General features: G+C 34.0%; 1 protein-coding gene across 1 annotated transcript in view; it reads left to right on the forward strand.

Moving 5' to 3' along the window:
• The first annotated feature begins 2,639 nt into the window (after positions 1-2,639).
• The window catches only part of ADAM2 (ADAM metallopeptidase domain 2), an 80,707-nt gene continuing 62,502 nt past the window's right edge, over positions 2,640-20,844 (forward strand). The window contains exons 1-6 of the mRNA XM_063709322.1: positions 2,640-2,746; positions 3,661-3,737; positions 6,888-6,943; positions 15,998-16,076; positions 19,225-19,304; positions 19,717-19,885. Coding sequence (XP_063565392.1) covers positions 2,692-2,746; positions 3,661-3,737; positions 6,888-6,943; positions 15,998-16,076; positions 19,225-19,304; positions 19,717-19,885 — 516 coding nt within the window. The 5' untranslated portion in view covers positions 2,640-2,691. The remainder of the gene's footprint in view (positions 2,747-3,660; positions 3,738-6,887; positions 6,944-15,997; positions 16,077-19,224; positions 19,305-19,716; positions 19,886-20,844) is intronic.

The following is a 20,844-nucleotide window of genomic DNA, read 5'->3' on the forward strand; positions in this document are numbered from 1 at the left end:
ACTTAACATGTCTGTAATTACTGTAAGGAAATGGACCTAATACTTCAATTAAAGTCAGGATCATCAGACTGAATTTAAAAATCTGTATCTTATTTATACACAAACACACACACACAAACTTTAAGGACATGCCTTTAAAGTGAAATATTTTTGTAAACTATCCCAAGCAGATTCTAATTATTTTTTTAAAAATCTGGCTATGGAAGTGTTAGATAAAATAAGCTTAATGGCAAAAAGCCAGTATGGGCAAAGAGTGGCATTATAATGACATAAGTTCACTTTATCAGGAAGACAAAACATCCCTAAATGAGTTTTAAAAAAATAACTTATCTTCAAAATATGATAATTAAAAATTGATAAAACACAAAGGAAAAATAGAAAAGTATTCTTAGTTGGACATAATGAAAGAACAAGAATTAATAAGGATATAAAATATTTGAAAATGTATTATCCAACTTGATCTAGTTGACATTTAAAGAATAGTATAATCCACAGCTAAATAGTCTGCATTCTTTTAAAGTTTGCATTCTTTTAAAGTTTGAAACATTCAATGTAATGAACCATATAATGGGCAATGAATTTTCTCTTAGTGAATTGCAATGACTTGAAATTATTCAGAATACAATCTATGATCACAATGGAATTGAGTTAGACATCAATAAAAAAGTAATTAATACATGCTCAAATATGTGGCATTTAAATAACACCACTAAACATGTGGGGCAAAAAGAAATCATGATGAAAATTAGAAAACATTTAGAATTGAATATTAATGAAAGTAAAGTATATCAAAATAAAGTATAAGAGTACAATGGTGAAGTTAAAGCAATGAATAGATAGAAATTTGGAAATAGGTGGAAATTTGTAGTTTAAAGGCATAGGTTAAAGGAAGAAATGTTTAAAATAAATAATATAAACTTCCAATCTTAGAAGCTAGAAAAGGAACATTATGCCCAAAGTAGAAAAAAGGAAAAGAACCCAAGAACAAAATCAACAAAGCAGAAAACATACAACAGAAAAAAATAAAGAAATCCAAAACTGAGTTCCTGTAAAACTTAATAAAAATTATGCATTCCAAGACCTATTTACCCAGTATAAAGAGAAACATCACAAATTATCAATGTTGAGAATGAAAGAAGAGATATGTCTGCAGGTGCTATAGACCTTAAGAAGTTGCTAGAGGAGAGGAAGGCATTATGAACAACTTTTGTCAATAATTTAACAACCCCAAAGAAATGGACAAATTCCTTCAGAAACATAACTTTCTCAAACCAACACGAAAAGAAAAAAATATGAATATTTTAAAGAAATTAGATAAAAAAGTAAATAAATCTTCTCATGAAGAAAACTCCAGGTCATAATCACTACATTTCTAAATGCTAAGAAACATTAAAAGAATAAATATTCACAGCACTACACTATTTCAAAGATTAAACGAAGAGATAACATTTCTTAATTTCTTTTACGAGGGCAGCATGTCTCTGATACAAAAGTTGGTAAGTTCATTACAATGAAGGAACATTACAGACAACACAACAACACAACAAGGCATTGATGTGTACGAAGTGGAATTTTCATATACTTCTGGTGAGAGTATAAATTAGTACAATCTTGGAAAACTTGTTGGAAGTATCTGCCAACACATACCCTGTGATCCAACAACTTCACTCTAGAAATATACCCAGTAGAAATCCTTACTTATTACACCAAAAGGCATGCAGAAGAATGTTTATAGCTAAATATTATTTTTAATAGCTGGAACAATAAACAAACAAAATATTCATTAACAGTAAAATGGAAAAACAAGTGGTGTTATATTTATTGAATTTGTAATATACACCAATGAGGATAAAACAGAACTATTGCTTTGTATGAACCTTACAATCATCCTATTAAAAGAACCCAAACATGAAAGAGTACATGGTGATTGCTTCTACTTGGGAAAAGTTCAAAAACAGACAAAACGAATCTTTGGTTGTTTAGAAGTCATGGTTGTGAGGTTGGAATCTGGGGATTTGGGTGGCTCTTTTTCATTTCTTCATCGTGGTACTAGTTACACTATTTTTTTTCCACTTGAATATTAATTGACCTGTGAACTTATGATTTATTATATACTTTTTTTTCGTTTTTTGTTTCGTTCTTTTTTTTTTTTTTTTTTTTTGACGGAATTTCGCTCTCTCGCCCAGGCTGGAGTGCAGTGGTAAGGTCTCTGCTCACTGCAACCTCTGCCTCCCAGGTTCAAGTGATTCTCCTGCCTCAGCTTCCCGAGTAGCTGGGATTTCAGGCACCGGCCACCACGCCTGGCTAATTTTTTTTGTATTTTTAGTAGAGACGGGGTTTCACCATGTTGCGGAAACTGGTCTCGAACTCCTGATACGTGTTTATATATATTCAATTGAAATTTTACTTAAGAAGTGTTTATGAATCTTCCTGTTCCTCAGCTGTTGGAAGTGATTTTGTTGTTGCTGTTGCCTTAATTAGGCATCACGTCCAGTGGAGTGCTTGTCCTGCAAGAGACAGGGCCCAGGAGCTTGCACGTTCCACAGCGCACCACACCCAACCTCAGCCCACCTGTGCTCTCCCAGCCGCCTGACTCTTCCAGGCTGCATGGCCGGGGCGTCATCTCGCGCTCCCAACTGCTCTGTAACCACCAACTGCTATTATTCCGGCTGGGACCCAGGACTTCAAGCCATGTGGCGCGTCTTGTTTCTGCTCAGCAGGCTCGGCGGGCTGCGGATGGACAGTAGTAAGCAGAAAAACCCCTCTTCTGGCCTTTTGGGACCCTCAGCGCTACTCTCCCTTTGCCTCCAAGTCACATTGACATCCCTGGGAGGATGCTTTCCTGAGGGGTTTCCAACTCGACAATTCCAAGCTTATCCCCGACATTGCCACCTTCCCCACCCAAAATCCACGTAGAATAAGGGCTTTCCCACACGTCCTGGAAACATAGGAAAGATAAGATAGGAGGTCCTAGGCCTTAAGAGGTTGCTTCAAAATTGTAGTTTCGGATCCTGCTTTGCATTTTTCACGACAGTGAAAGTTGAGACCCAACTTCTGTACTCTCTAGTTGAAGAGTCCAGAGTGAGTTAATTTGTCCTGAGGGGCTTGAACCTATTGACCCAAGGTTACCAGATCCTACCTACAGGGCAATACTCCTAAAGCAATATACCTACTTCTTTTTTAAAAAAATGTGGCCGGGCTCGGTGGCTCATGCCTGTAATCCCAGCACTTTGGGAGGCTGAGGAAGGCGTATCACGAGGTCAGGAGATCGAAAGCATCCCGGCCAACATGGTGGAACCCCCCTCTACTAAAAATATAAGGAATTAGCCGGGGGTGGTGGTGCGTGCCTGTAGTCCCAGCTGCTGGGGAGGCTGAGGCAGGGGAATCACTTGAACCCGGGAGGCAGAGGTTGCAGTGAGCGGAGATCGCGCCACTGCACTCCAGCCTGGGCCTGGGCGACAGAGTGAGACTTCGTCTCAAAAACAAAAAAACAGAAAAACAGAAAAAAAAACCTCCTTGTACTTTTAGAAAGAAATGGGAAGATAATAAAAATAAGAAGCAGCGTATAGAATAGAGATTAGAGATTTAGATGAAAAACTCATAAAACAAGCTCTGAAATGATGGGCATTGTTCTAATAAAACATTTTGCACATTTTGCAGATTTTGATAGTTTACCTGTGCAAATTACAGTTCCGGAGAAAATACGGTCAATAATAAAGGAAGGAATTGAATCGCAGGTAATGAATCACTAACATTATTTACAAATTTAAAATGATGTAAATATTTTGTTTCTAAGAAGTTAATCTGCCATTTTTCATTCATGCACACCTGTTGAATTTTATATTTATACCAAATTTTCCCTGAATGGAAAAGCCCTTTTGAAAATGAACCAGGATCAACAATGTTTCACAGAAATAATGGTGCAGTGATGCTGGATATCCAAGCCCCAAGTCCATTTTCTGAATCTGTCTTCCTCTTGGATGTCTTTGAATAATCATTGGCTTGATTGTTCTAGAGATTCTGTTCTCACTCACTGTTCAGGCTGTATTTGGAGGAATTTTTTTGTCATTGTTGCTAAGTAAGCCTTGGCTTGCTTATATGGGATGATGATCACTTGAATTAATAATGTGTTATATTAATGATTTTTTTAGCACTGATTGCAAATATGTTAATGATTAGGACTCTTTCTTTCATGCTATTTTAGATTATTTTAGTTCAGAATTATTATTCTTTTTTTAAAATTTGAATTTAAAAGCTTCTTGTCATTTTCACTAAGTTCTAGAATCCATTTCTGAAGTGGAATGTGGTTTCTTGAGACATCAATTTTTTTTTTTTTTTTTGGTTTGGTAGCAGATGTTCTGGTAATTTAAATGCAAACATTTCCTTAGCATATATCCATTTGTCATCCTAATACACACATTATAGCTTAAGATGTTATTTAAATCATTTTTAAAGGAATGCATATCTATATATCTATTACTAAAACAAATCATTTAAATAGAAAAAAGCAGTGAGGCTTTTAACAATATTTTATGAAAGATTTTTAATGTAAAAGTATTATGGAGATGTTAATAATATTAGAAAATAAGCAGAGAATCTATTTGGAGAGAAGTATTTCAAACAAGAATAACTTGATTGTTATAAGATAGTGATTTGCAATAAGTAAAAAAAAAAATGCCCATTTTCAACTGTCAAATTCATGAGGAAAAAATTGTCTATTTTGTTAATGTCTGTATTCTTCTTGCCTAGAACAGTGCCAGATACAAATGCTATGTGTATTTATGTTTTTGTGCACTAATCAGGCTCATTATTTTCTCTTCTGTAAATGAGAAACTTGGAATAGCTGGTCATCAAAAAGTTCCTTTTTGATTTTGTGGTTACCAAAACCAAAACAAAGCACCACCACCAACAAAAAAACAGTGCGAGGGATAATTGTTGACCGTCAGTTGCTTAGGGAGTTAATGGGAGTTAAGGAGTTAAAGGGAGTTAAATACACAATTAGCATAATAGCCTAGTTTATTTTAAAAATACTGTAATGAATTAACAGTATTTTTAAAACAAACTAGGCTATTATGCTAATTAATTCAACAAATACTATAAACATAATGTGAAACAATATATATTTTGAATTATTACAGTTAATAAAGGCTAGAAACCATAAGATTATTCAACCTAAAATTACTAGATTTTTTTTTTTTTTTTGAGACGGAGTCTTGCTCTGTTGCCCAGGCTGGAGTACAGTGGCGCAACCTCAGCTCACTGCAAGCTCCACCTGCCAGGTTCACACCATTCTCCTGCCTCAGCCTCCTGAGTAGCTGGGAGTACAGGCACCTGCCACCACGCCCAGCTAATTTTTTTGTATTTTTAGTAGAGACGGGGTTTCACCATTGGTCAGGATGGTCTCGATCTCCTGACCTCATGATCCACCCGCCTCGGCCTCCCAAAGTTCTGGGATTACAGGCGTGAGCCACCGCGCCTGGCCTAAAATTACTAGATTTTTAAAAATAATTGAATGTAACTTCTAAAAGTGGAAAATGCAGTATGAAAATATAAAAGTCATGAATTTAGAGTAGAACAGAGACAGCTGAAAAGATGAAATGCAACATGTGAAAGGCTAAGAGAAAAGGACAGAATTAGAAGCTTCAGCATAGATTGATTGGCATTCCTGAAATAGGGGAGAAAAGAAGAAGAGGTAATAGTAAATATATTTTAATAAGAAATGGCTTTATAAAGTCGAATCTTCAGAACAGGTGTCCCAAATCCAAAGCAGAGTTTATTTGTTGAAGTCCTAACCCCTGGTGCCTCAGAATGTAAGCATATTTGGAGGCAGAGTCTATAAAGACGTAATTAAATTAAAATGAGTTTACTAGAATAGTAATAGTAATTAATAGTAAGTAATAGCTCTAATACCGTATGACTGGTGTCCTTGTAAGAACAAGGAATCTGAGCATAGACACATGTGGATATGAAGACACCAGGAGACCCAGAAAAAGCATTCCACAAAGTCTAACATCCTTTCTTGGTTAAAAACTCTTAACAGTTTAGGTATAGAAGGAGGGTACCTGAATATAATTAAGGCCAGTTATGAAAAACCCTTAGTTAACATCACAATTAGTGGAAAGGGACTAAAACCTTTTTTTTTTTTTTTTTTTTGATGGAGTCTCGCCCTGTCGCCCAGGCTGGAGGGCAATGGTGTGATCTTGGCTCACTGCAACCTCCGCCTCCCAAGGTTCAAGCGATTCTCCTGTCTCAGCCTCCCCAGTATCTGGGATTACAGGCAACCGCCCCATGCCCGGCTAATTTTTTGCATCTTTTAGTAGAGATGGGGTTTCACCATGTTGGTCAGGCTGGTCTCGAAATCTTGACCTCGTGATCCGCCTGCCTTGGCTTCCCAAAGTCCTGGGATTATAGGCGTGAGCTTTTCCTTTAAGATGTGGTACAAGACAAGGATTCCCACTCTCAACATAGTACTGATAGTACTAACTATCAAGGGCAGAGATAAAGATATAAACAGCATCCAAAATCAGAAGGAAGTCAAATATCTTTATTAGCACATGACATGATCCCATATATAGAAAACCCCAGACTCCACCATAAATCTCTTAGATCAAACAGAAGAATTCAATAAAGTTGCAGGTCATAAAATCAACATACACATTTCAAAATAAACAAATAAAGTATTATATTATTTTATTCATTATTTTGATTATGAAATCTAGAGTTACAATGTCAAATGCCATTAAAATAAATCAGCATTAAATTCTAATTTTTCTCCTTTTATTAAATGAATGTGTTTTAGAATGCAATTATCATTAACGTAAAATGATGGTTATCCCTTCTAACATTTTTTTCATTTTCTTTGTATTTTTACTGTGCTCTCCTGCCAGGCATCCTACAAAATTGTAATTGAAGGGAAACCATATACTGTGAATTTAATGCAAAAGTAGGTAATCATCATTATTTTATCAATTCTCTTTGTTCTACTTATAATTTTTGATTGAAATTGTCCAGAATGTAATTATTTTGTATTTGAAAATATTTCTAGCTTCTTGCCATTCATTCGTCCCTTATCATATGATTTAAGCCTATATGATACATACCTAGAACTTGAATTCAGAGTGTATGTGCCCCTCCTTCTTGTTCCCAGTAGCACCAAATTTTTATTTGGTGATCCAAGAGGTTTCATAAAGGATGAATTTTGATAATTTTCTATCTCTCATAAAAATATATATGGCTTGTTTTTAAGTTCTTTTATATTCAAGGTATATTTCAAAGAACATAGCAGACTGCTGGATGTCATGAATCATGACACATTTTAAACTAGTTTACATACTTTATCACAACTTATTAAGGACTTAAGTTAAAATTAAATAAAATTTGTAATTAGCCAAATTCAATCTCAGGCCAGTTGATGAATTTGGGGAAAACAAGCACAATATACTAAGAAATAAAGAAAAGTGAAAATTGAAATGATTCTTCTAGTGATAAGAACAGATTTCTACAAATTATCAAAAGCAGAAGCCTGCAAGTGAAATTACCAAATCAGTACAAAAATCAAAAACGCATCCATATCATTTCTAGAATTCATAGCTGCAATCTTTTTATACATCATAAATTTTGGAGAATATTTTCTATTTATAAGATGGACGGTACTAGTTTGAAGAAATAACATTAAAAAAAGACTCAAAATTACTTTTTTCTGAAGAAAATAAGTGCTGCCTTCTGCAAGAAATACATAGAGCAAACTGACATAGAATCCCACCAACAGTTGTTACTTTAGAATGTCAAGTTATGAGACTGAGAGCAAGTCAGTGACCAGTAGTAAAGCATCCTCTGAAATTACTTTCTGCATCACAGATATAGTATTTATAAATGTTTAATATAGATCAAAATATGTAAAGTATAATTAGACATATAAGAATATCTGAATTAAAATGTAAGCATAACAGTAGATTTCTTAAGCTTTTTTCTATTAGAAAAAATGTATAGAATATACAGTACAATTTATGGTGATGTAATGGATGAATCACATACTATATACCTTACAAATAATGTGGTTATTTTCTTGCACACAAGCGGTGAAAAGGTACTTAAGAAAAAAAATCACATACTAAAATAAAAAAATCTTTTGAATAGTAACCATATCCTCAGTGACTAGCACAATAAAATTAGAATGTAATTACAAAGCCTTCATCAGAGAATCACCAGATATTTGTAAATTCAAGAGCAGTTGCCAAAAAACTCTTGGCTCAAAAACATTCAAAACATTATTGTAAAATATCAATAAAGTAGTAAGAAATAGAATATTACAAATCAAACATTTTAGAAATGAATAACCAAATGTATAATAAAAGTAAAATTCAAAGCTTTCATTGTTTTTACATTTTACCTGCATCAGATGAGAATGAAGTGTATAATATTATGGCATGGGATGACATAAAGTGTTGTTGGGTAGCCCACACTGGTGGAGTACTGAAGCCTTTAGTGGCTATTGTTATTGGTCTATGTCAAGCCCTGTCAGTCCCTACCCAGGCTATCTTGGTAACTAGTTAGTTTCAGGCATGGCCAACAGTTTATAGACACTCAGGGTGATAACGATATTTACTTTCAAAAGACAATGAGGCCTGGACTGTATGCAGAGCTAGCACCAAACTGTGCCTTTTCCTGGCAACATGACCATCTCTGAGGGCTTTCAAATATACAAAATAAGGACACCAGGAACCAATTTTATGACATTGCGTAAGGTGTTCTTGAGAAACCTGAGAAGAGATCCAGATTAGTAGGATATTTAGAGTAACACCAAGCCAATGAGTACTTCTGATATCTTTTAAGATGCTGTAGTTTGTCTATGACATGGTAGTCATTGATTTCTTTTTGTTTATATCTCTAAGGACTCTGAATTTTCAATTTGAGAATTAACATCCTTGCATCAATCATGGAGATTCTTATCAATTTTTAAGTTTAATTGTTGCTTTTTCTCACTCTGCTAACCTTTCCTGGGATGCTTTTAAATGTATATTTAAAATTGGGGCCTCTTAATATAAATTTTAGTGAATCAAGTTAGCAATTTTTGACTCACTTATCTATCACATATTTCTATGTACTCATTCACATTTCCTGTTATTCCTGATTTCGTGCTTTATTCTGGATGATTTCCATTTTCCTCTTTATGTATGTCTAATCTAGTCTTCAAGAATATTTTTCAATGACTATATTTTTCATGGTTAGGATTTCTGTACAAAGTGACACATTTGTGCTTTGTAAATCCTTTATGGCTTTTTATCTCTGTTTTTTATCCGTTTCAACGTTAAAACCTCTTTATTCTTAAGTTTCATAGTTTACTTGATTATTGCTATTTTTCTACATGATTTCTCCCAATTTTCAAGCTTTGGACTTTTCCATATGTTTGGAACTATCATTGATGAGCTCGTTTGAGTGAACTTTATCTTCCACCATCCTCTAATCTTTTTTGTGTTGTGGAGGCCTCTCTTCGGGGGTGGTTTTATGGATGCTTTTGCTTGTTTCCTGCCACGACAATTAGCTGGGTCAAAAGTTTACACTTTATCAGCTCAGGGTTCCATACTAATAGGGCTGCTTGGAATCCATTTCACATCTGCCTGAGATATAGTTTAGAGTTTTCATTTCTGCATGTGATGCTATTTCTGCCTCAGTCAGTATTGGGTAGCATCCTTTTGTTCAGGGTCTCTGTACAGCAGGTGTCTTAGTCTGTTTGGGCTGCTATAACAAAATATTAATACCATAGACTGGGTAGCTTACAAATAACAGAGATTTATTTCTTATAGTTCTAGAGGCTGGGAAGTCCAAGAGTGAGGCACTGGCAGATTCAGTGTCTGGTGAAGGCTCATTTCCTGGTTCTTAAATGGCTCCTTCATGCTGTGCCCTCATACAGTAGAAGGAGCAGGTCAACTCTCTGAGATATCTTTCATAAGGACACTAATCCCATTCATAAGGGTTCCAGCCTTGTGGCCTGATCATCTCTCTAAAGTATCACCTCCTGAAACCATCACATTGGTGATTAGATTTCAAAATATAAATTCTGGGATGAAACAAACACTGAGATGATAGAAGCAGGTATTGATTTTTTTTTCGTTTCTATAAGCAACTTGCAGAGGAAATTTCTAGCTCTATTCCTTTCATTTAAATGCTCACATCAATGTGTTCTGATGCTTGCGACTATTGTCGTAAATAATGTGTTCTCATGCTAATGACCAGAGGACATTAAACCACCTATTCTTAAGGTATGATTCTGATCCAGAATCCATCTTACTTTGCACAGCTTCACCTGCTCACTCTTTCAGCTGTGGTACCAGCCTTTGTTTCTATTGCTTTGATCATTCCCATTAACCCTATAATACAATCGAATCAGGAAATTTTTTGGCAAAGGGGAGAGAGTAAATATTTTAGACTCCGAGCTCTATATACTCTCTTGCAACTACTTGCTGTTGTAAAAGCAGCCATAAACAGTATGCAAATGATGGGTGTGGTTATTTTGCAATACCACTTCATTTTCAAAAACAATCTATCAGCTGGATTTGACCTATGGGCCAGTTTATTACCCCATTATTTATAGTGTAGTCCTGTATTTGAAAATTATTATTGTTCATCTGTCATTTCAATATCAAGAGTGGTGATGGAAACTGGGAAATAGGTCTCCTTTCTGTCACAAAAATCACTGTCAATTATCTTTAAAATTTTTTAATGTTCATTGCATAATAAAATTGGCATACATTAAAATATAAAATATGTTTATGCAGTTAAATAAGTGTCATGAAGTGAATATTTATGTAACCCTCTGACTTTACACATATATTGACTGCACTCAAGAAGTTGTGCTGTTTTTCATTTTCTATAATAACCCCTCAGTCCTTCTCACTACTTTTCTGGATTGTTGTGATATCCATTTCTCTGATTTTATTTGGAATTTATTATCCTAGCTAATGTGGTTTCTTTTTGTCTGTTTTCTAACTCTAAATAAATGAATGATGATGATTTTTCTAGTTTTAGCCACTCAAATTAGTGTTTGTGAGGTTTTTTCAATGTTGTCGCAAGTAATTCCAAGCTATTCATTTTTATTACTGTATAGCACCCAATTTCATGATTATACAACAATTTATTTCATCTTATTTTGAACATTTTGTTTCTGTCTAGTTTGGTTATGTTAAAATGTATATTATTTTGGGCATATGCACAAGATTTTATAGGACATATGACTAACAGCATACTGATGGGTTAAGTTACATGCACTTTCATAATTACCATACATTTCCTCCAAAGTATTATACTAATTTACACACTCCTCTGAATTATATATTCTATTAATAGTGGTAGATGTTTTAAGTTTTAAATGCTTATAATTATATACTTATGTCCTACTGTGATTTGATATGTATTTCTCTAACTGTAAATAACTTCTCTAACTGTAAGTAATTTAATATGTATTTCTCCAACTGTAAATAATTTCTCTAACTTTTTAAATACGGCAGTTAGCCATATGGAATTTCTCCTCTGTGAAGTGCCTGTTTAAGACATTTGTTCTTTGTCAAAAGATATTTCTAATCTGACTTTTTCTCTCCTTGTGTTTTCACACTTATGGTATTTGGTAAAGATAATTCTTCCATTATGGTAAGTTATATTTGTATCTTGTATAAGAAATCCTTTCTTACTCAAAGGCCATGACTAAATCTTATATAATCCTCTAAAATATTTTTAGTTTTGCCTTTCCCATTCAGGTCTTTGTTGAAACAGAAATTGGCTTTTGAATATGCTATAAGGTAGACAACCAATTTAGTTTTTCTGTATGATTTTTCAAATATTTCAAGAGCTTTATTGAATCTTCTATCTTTCTGTACATGTCTTCTGTGTGATGATGGTTATATATTATACATTTATATATGATTTTATCTGTTTCCAAGCTCTTGATTAAACTTTTTGGTCTATTCGTCTATTTATGATAAATCTTGATAGCCTAAAGATAAAGCCTTTCCACCTTTTTCCTCATCATAGATGTTTTGGCAATTATTTTTCTTTCAAATTAGCATCCAGTAGACCCAGCACAATTTAAAAATGATATTTCTTCACTGCACTGTAATGTAATCTTTTTTTATAAATTAAATGACTGTATATAAAGAAGTCTCTGGATTCTTTGTTCTCTTCTCTTTGTTTAAATGCTCATTCTTAGACCCTGTCTATTTATCTGTCCAAATGTCATAGTTTTAATTACTATGACTTTATAATAGGTGTTTATACCAGACTTGTCCTTCAGTTTTAAGGTGTGCTTACTCTTCTTGATTGTTTAAATTTTCACATGATTTTAGAAACATTATTTTTTCTGTTTTATCTTTTGTTTTATATTCCTCTTTTTTCTTCATTGCCTCTATCCGATTGAATCTACTAATTTATATTATACATTATTCCTCAATTAAATTCTTTGTTATACATTCTTTTACTCTTCTTTTAGTAGTTTCTGTATGTTAACATATCAACTCTTGAGTAATTGAATCTATTACAAATTAGTCCTCGTACCAATTACCATATGTTTTTAGATCCTTAAATCTCTAACACCCTTTACCCTCTGCTTCCCATTCATTATTTTTTTTCACACATCACAAACCTGTATATTTTTAAATCCCCGTGAAGTATTACTATTTTTTATAAAGTCAGTATTCATTTTAATTTAACAAAAATTTACCAATTCTGGTGCTCTTTAGTTCTCCCTACATTTCTGTGCTTCTATCTGGAGCTAATTTTGATATATCTCAGGAATTCTTAATATATTTCTATTATAAGACTATTTGTTTTAAATTATATATGTTTTTATTTGTCATTAAATCTTTATTTAATCATATTCTTCCCCTTCCAGCTATATAAAGGTCTAATTGACAGAAAAAAATATATATAAACAATTTGCAACATATTTTTAGATATGTATACATTGTGAAATGACTAAGCTAATTAGCATATTCATCAATTCAAATACTTACCTTTTTTGAGGTTGAGAATACTTGAGATCTAATCCCTTAGCAATTTTCAAGTATAAAACATTACTAACTACAGTCAACTTGTTGTACAAAAGCTCTCCAGAGTTTATTCCTTCTAAATGAAACTTTCTTATCTTTAACCATCATCTCCCATTTTCCCACTCTCAGCCCCTAAAAACCATCATTCTACTCTCTGCTTCTATTAGTTTGAATTTTTTAGACTCTCCATATAAATGAGATCAGGCAATATTTTTCTTTCTAAACTTGGCTTATTTTGCTTTATGTAATGCCCTCCAGATTCATCCAGCCTGTAGCAAATGAAAGAATTTCTTTTGTTTTTATGACTGCCTAGTATTCCATTGTGCATATATACTACATTTTCTTTATCCATTTGTCCATTGATAGAAACTTAAGCTTGATTCCGTATCTTGACTGTTGTGAGTTCTACTGCAATAAACCTGGGAGATGTTTATTGCAGATATCTCTTCAACATACTAATTTTATTTGCTTTGGATATATGCCCAGTAAAGGGACGGCTGAATCATACAGTAGTTCTATTTTTAACATTTTGAGAAACCTCCTTATTATTTTCCATAATGGTTGTACTAATTTACATTTCCACCAACATTGTGGAAGTGTTCCCCTTTCTCCATGTCCTTGCCAACACCTGTTCTCATCTGTCTTTTTGATAATAGCCAATCAAACGGGAGTAAGGTGTTATCCCATGGTGGTTTTGATATACATTTTTCTGATGATTAGTGAGAATGAGAAGTTTTCCATATGCCTCTTGGCCATATGTATGTCTTCTTTTGAGAAAGTCTATTTAGGTATTTTGCTCACTTTCAATTTTTTTTTTCTGAGTTGTTTGTGTTCCTATACATTTTGGATTTTGACCCCTTATTAGATGTATAGTTGGCAAATCTTTTCTCCCATTCTTTAGGTTGTCTCTTTGTGGTGGTGTTTCCTTTGCTGTACAGAACCTTCTAAATCTTGTGTACTCCCATTTGTCTAGTTTTTGTCTAGTTTTGTTTTTGTTACCTGTGCTTTTGTAGTCATATCCAAAAAATCATCACCCAGACCAACGTCAAGCATTTCCTCTATGCTTTCTTCTAGTAGTTTTAGCATCATAACTATTATGGTTAAGTTTTAATCCATTTTGAGTTTTTTTTGTTTTGTTTTGTTTTTTCTTGCTCTGTAGCCCAGGCTGGAGTGCAGTGGCGCTGTCTCGGCTCACTGCAAGCTCTGCCTCCTGGGTTCACGCCATTCTCCTGCCTCAGCCTCCCAAGTAGCTGGGACTACAGGCGCCCACCACCATGCCTGGCTAATTTTTTGTATTTTTAGTAGAGTCGGGGTTTCACCATTTTAGCCAGGATGGTCTCAATCTCCCGCCCTCGTGATCTACCCGCCTCGGCTTCCCAAAGTGCTGGGATTACAGGCGTGAGCCACTGCTCCTGGCCTTGAGTGCTTTTTTAATATGGTGTGTGAAATGATGCAATTTTGTTTTTCTGCATGTGGGTGTCCAGTTTTCTCTATGTGATTTCATTGAAGGGACTGTCCTTTCCCCATTGTGTCTTCTTGACAATTTTGTCAAACACCAACTGACTGTAAATGCGTTGTTTTATTTCTCTTATATCTATATTGTTCCATTGGTCTATATATCTATTTTTATACCAGTACTATGCTCTTTTGGTTACTATGGCTATACAGTATAGTTTGAAGTCAAGTAGTATGATGCCTCTAGCTGTGTTCATTTTGGTCAAGCTCGTTTTGGCTATTTAGACAAATTTAACGAAGGAGGTAAAAGATCTGTACACTGAAAACTATAAAACATTCTTAAAAGAAATGAAGGAAAACAACAAATAAATAGAAAGATAAAGCATGTTCATGAACTGGAAAAATAAATATTGCTAAACTGTCCATAATACCCAAAGCAATCTACAGATTCAGTGCAAACCCTCTCAAAATTCTAATGACATTTTTCACAGAAATGTAAACAAAAAACAATGCTAAAATTCATATGAAACAACTTAACTATATTCTTATAAATTTTTGCTGGAATAAATTATAAGATGTCTTTGAAAAAGATGTCGTTTGCCTTTTAAATCATCATTCCATTGTTTTCTGACTTTTTTCCTTTTCTATTGATGAAGTAGCTGTATTATTTGTTAATTGGTTTATTAAGAATTATTTGTTTCTTCAAAAGTAACATCCTTTTTTCTTGAAACTTTGAAGATCTTTAAAGTTCATCTGGGCTTTTGTTAGTCTTTTTTTTTCTTTTGATGATATATTTATATCTGACTTTTATTTCCCTTTATCCTACTTGATTTACATAAAGCTTTTTGATACTGTGTCATCAATTTTGAAACAAAAATGCTCTGATCTTCTGAGATTAGCTTAACTTTTTATGTAACTTTGGCAAACAATACTAATGCTTGGGGTGCATTAGTATTAGTAACAACATAGATGCAAATCTCTGAGTTTATATTATCATCAAATGAGATGAATAATTATATAATAAATAAATAGAGTAGAAAGAATGTGAGAAGGTAATATATGCTTGGGCAAAAACTATAGAGCAAATTTAGAGTATGGTTTAAAAATCCTATGCTTTGGTGATTGAACAAGTTGACATTTTAAATAAAATTTTCAAGATAAACCTAAGTGGAAAGTTGATGTATAAGCAAAGACTTGAAGTAGATGGAGAACAATGAACTATGTTAAAGAACTTTCCAGGAATGGCCAACAAAATGGTACAAATATCCTGAGGTCCAAGCTTGCCTGTTGTGTTTGGAAAACAGCTAGGAGGACAGAGTAACAATAGAGTGAGTGAAGTCTAAGATGTTTGAGTAAAATTTACAACAAAATCCATATATTTAGAAAATATCCCTCTGTTTCTCTTGCTCTTTCTGTGTCAACCTACCTGTCTATAATTAATAAAATAAATGTTTCAAAACAAAAGGTTAAGAATCAAATTTTTCCATTTTATCTTTACGTTACAGAAACTTTTTACCCCATAATTTTAGAGTTTACATTTATAGTGGCACAGGAATTATGAAACCACTTGACCAAGATTTTCAGGTATGTTTTTTATGATCTCTTTTATTTTTGTCATGTGAGTGTCTATGATCACCTTATTTAGTGTCCACATGTTATTAGAGTCTAAAGTGTTGGGTCATGGCTTCTTGGCATAAGTTTAATGTTTTCCTGTTGATGATGTATACTGATGTACTGAGTTAGCCCTATTAAACAGATGATTAACTAAAAGGACATGATTGTAGTGTTTCTAAACTATTTAGAAACATGCTAAGGGCTTATGTACCTGAGGTGATAGGGACTAAATATGTTGTGAAATATGTAAAATGAAAAACCGTGACTTGTATCAGGAAAGCTAAATCTGAGGAGAAAATAAGAATCTAATCTTCTTTGAAGTATGTTCAAGGACCAAGTAAGTACACATGAACTTTCACACACGTTTAGGAGTATATTAAATTTTCATCTATTTGGAACATGTAGAGCTTAATTTAATGTTGTCTATAATTTGTTATAAAAATAATAAAGAAGAGTGAATAAAATTGCCGGGATTGGTCATGCCTGAAATGTTTTTTTTTTTTTTTTTTTGAGATGGAGTTCCACTCTTGTTGCCCAGGCTAGAGTGCAATGGCATGATCTCAGCTCACCGCAACCTCCGCCTCCTGGGTTCAAGTGATTCTCCTGCCTCAGCCTCCCAAATAGCTGGGATTACAGGCATGTGTCACCATGCCCGACTAATTTTGTGTTTTTAGTAGAGACAGGGTTTCTCCATGTTGGTCAGGCTGGTCTCGAACTCCCGACCTCAGGTGATCCACCTGCCTTGGCCTCCCAAAGTGCTGGGATTACAGCAGTGAGTCACCACGCCCGGCCTCTGTTCTTTCGTTTTTTAACCTCAGCCCTGCTCTACTAATTGCTGTTGTGTTTTCCATTTGTTGTTCTTGATTTCTATATAGCGACTCAATCAAGTGTTTTGAAAATAAAGCATTTCAACAGAAGAAATGATAGATATGGTTAGTTGCTTTAAGTTTTGCCCAAGAGAGTACACAACTCTATGAGTCAGTTATAGTCTATATAAATATATAACTAATGTACTGTTACATAGTGTTATACACACACGTACATATGTGTGTGTGCGTATGTGTGTTTGTATTTGCATGCATGAGAGAGAGGAGAGAAGATAGAGTGAGAATCCAAGACAGAGGCACAGGAGATCACAATATCCCACACCTATATTTTGTATCATTCTTCCATACATAACTCTGCTTCCTACCTCCCAAGAGGTAACTATGAAAGATAAATGTACAGTTAAAAAAAAAAAAACAAGCAAGAATGCTACAAAGCATTCAAAGCATCAACAATTTGAATGTGGTAAGTAGTTGCATGTTGATCTCAAATGTAGTAAAAATATGCTGCCTTGAAAATAAATTGTGTTTACCAAGGTTGCAGGCCTACCTCTATCCTAGGAAAAAGCTCATTAAATTCAGTTGGGAACAGGTGTTTTTATTGGATTATTTATTTTTCTTAAGTCCACACATGATTCCCATTCCTAAAGTCATATTATCTTGATAAATAAAGACTTATCTACAAAAGAAAAAGAATCAGCCAGCTAAACCAGGAAAGAGTTTGTTCCCTGCATCCAGAGTAGGACAAGTGTAAGCCATTCATCATTGTCCTGGATTTTGTGATCTCTCCAGGACAAACAGATAGTCATCATAATTAAAAGGTAAAATTACCAGGATGCTTAAACAATCTAAAATGTGTGTGCACATAAAAACAGACCTCAGGCTGGGTGTGGTGGCTCACGCCGGTAATCCCAGCACTTTGGGAGGCCAACGCGGGCGGATCATGAGGTCAAGAGATGTAGACCATCCTGACCAAAATGGTGAAACCCCGTCTGTACTAAAAATACAAAAATTAGCTGGGCATAGCAGCATGTGCCTGTAGTCCCAGCTACTCAGGAGGCTGAGGCAGGAGAATCACTGGAACCCAGGTGGAGGAGATTGCAGTGAGCCGATATCACGCCACTGCACACCAGCCTGGCGACAGAGCAAGACTCCGTCATAAAAAACAAAAAACAAAACAAAAAAAATAACAGACCTCAAATCCTCAAATTATGGAAGGCATAATTGACAGAAATGTAAGAAATAGACAAATAATACTTATATTTGAAGATTTAAACATTTCTCTTCCAATAATAAAGTAGAAAGAAACTTTGTAAACTTCTAAATGAAGTAGAAAGAAATTCAGCAAATATATCAAGTGTATACACATACTTTTCAAGTGCAAATGTAATATTGAACAAGAAGATATTATAGTGAAGGCAAACAATGCAAAACTGACTGATAAAAATAAAAAATAAAAATAAACTGCCAAAGGATATTGAGTAATAAGTGAAGCTTTTTGATTCTTCCATGAAAATTTTATCCTATGCGACTTAAAAATGACTTATTCTTTCATTTCTAAGTTTCTCAATGTCATCCTATGTTTAAGGTTGATGTAACTTCCTGATACTCCACAGAATTAGAAATGTAATCAATCTGGATATTATAAACCACATTTGGAAGGAAGAAAATAAAAGCTGTGGAATGTTCAAGATATTTTTACCTTCATTATATAAAGTATGAAGTATACCCCAATTGGTGATAAAAATAAAAGCACAAATATTTTCACATAAATTTCTAGATAAGAAGGAAGTAGAAATACAGTGTATTGAGTCCATGAAGTATGGTATTTGGAAAGTGGTACAAACTAAGATTTTAGGTATCACAGTAGAAAGATGAACTATAAAGCAAAGGTAAATACAAATTCCAGGTGAAATTTGCAAATGAAAACATTTTGATGGAATTGAAAAACATTTTGATGAAATTAAAAATTAACTTTGCTTATCTACCATGCAACATTGTCAGAAAAGTATGAAAAATATAAGTTTTGATGATGTTTACCTCACTCTAACAACTGAGAATGTCATGCTTAATTGAAAACCTATAGAAATATGAAAATATACTCATTTTTTATAAATCTGTGGGGAGTACTTTGGAAAACCAAGCCATATGCTCATCTAATAACATTATAAATCCATTTTTGAAACATGAGGGTTTGATGCATAAAAACAAAACACATAAATGTTTTACATATTTGAAAATTGTATCTGTAACACAAACCATTCTAATGGAGATACGTGTATTTTATCTTTCAGAATTTCTGCCACTACCAAGGGTATATTGAAGGTTATCCAAAATCTGTGGTGATGGTTAGCACATGTACTGGACTCAGATTGTAATTTACTGTTTTATGAATTACAAAATAAAATATTTACTTCAAAATTATTTTAAACATTTTAACATAATATTCAGTGGTTCTAAAGTGTGGCATGACTATTGTGGAAAACTGCCACTCACAAAGCATAGTATGGAAATACTTATGATGGCTCCTGCCCTTATGCAAGATTATGATTTTTTAAATATATTTGGAAGCCATGAAATATTAATAGCTAGGCAAATGCTAATAGCATTACTATGCGGTGTCACTCAGTAAGTGTGTGGATACCCAGTAACTTTCTCCTATTTTATCACCTTAGATTCAGGCTAAAAATAATCTGCATACCATGAAAAAATAATGCTAAGTGGCATTTTATTGGCTTTTCCACAAGGCATTATTTTACTTATTAATTTTTTTTTGAAATTTATAGGGGCGTACTACAGTTTGAAAATGTTAGTTATGGAATAGAACCCCTGGAGTCTTCAGTTGGCTTTGAACATGTAATTTACCAAGTAAAACATAAGAAAGCAGATGTTTCCTTGTATAATGAGAAGGATATTGAGTCAAGAGATCTGTCCTTTAAATTACAAAGCGTAGAGGTAGGTGATTAATTGAACAAACTCTATAGTTGTTACTATACAGCAATGTAAGCACTGAAATTTGTAGTTGATAAATTACATATTTAAACACCAAATCATATAGCCACATGTATGGATACATGTACCAGAAACTTCATAACTTATATCATTAAGCCTTAAAACTAGTTTTGTAATTTTCCAGAACTCCAATCATGACATTTTCAACTGTTAGTGGCATCTTTTTCTGTAATCTAGACCTTTATTGTCAGCAGATGCACTCGTTTCCCCATAGCCATTATGTTAAAATTCTGGTGTAACAAACACAAATGCCATCCACATAAACAATGAAGATACATATCTAGGGTCCTGAGGAGAGTCACCCCTATCTTGTAAGGGAACTGCCTCAGGGGAGGTCATTATATTTTCCTCAGGGGATTCAGGGTTATTTAATATCCTCAGAAAGTGAGAGAGAGGTTGCTTCTACTAGCAAACAAGATTCACCAGCATTTAGGAGTTTTATAGCCCCAGCTTCATTAGGGTCCTTCTCTAGGTTCCCATTCCAATTTTCAGGATCCCACCGCTTCCCACTCAATGCTTTCTCTTTGACAGCAGTACCATGGGAGGTTAGGAATTCAGTTTGCACTGTAATTCATCCACTGACAGGATAAGATTCTGGGTTTGGTTTTCAGTAATCTCAGCTCTGTGGCTATGGGATATAAAAATTTATTTCAAGACACACAAAGAAGCTTTTGGGTAATTTATGCATCACTGGAGATGGTAATTCAAATACTTAAGCTTATTCTCTTCTTTCTCCACTTTGTCCAGCAACATTAGGAGCAGCCAATCTCATTATATTTGCCAGTTTGACAAAAATGTTCAAAAGTATCATATACATGGTCACCAAGACCCTTGCCTTGGTAAGTCTTTGATCAGAAGTATTCAGTGGTAATATTTTGCCTGTCTTTGTTGCTACATCATCC

The sequence above is a fragment of the Gorilla gorilla genome, chromosome 7, assembly GCF_029281585.2.
Source record: "Gorilla gorilla gorilla isolate KB3781 chromosome 7, NHGRI_mGorGor1-v2.1_pri, whole genome shotgun sequence".
NCBI lineage: Eukaryota > Metazoa > Chordata > Mammalia > Primates > Hominidae > Gorilla > Gorilla gorilla.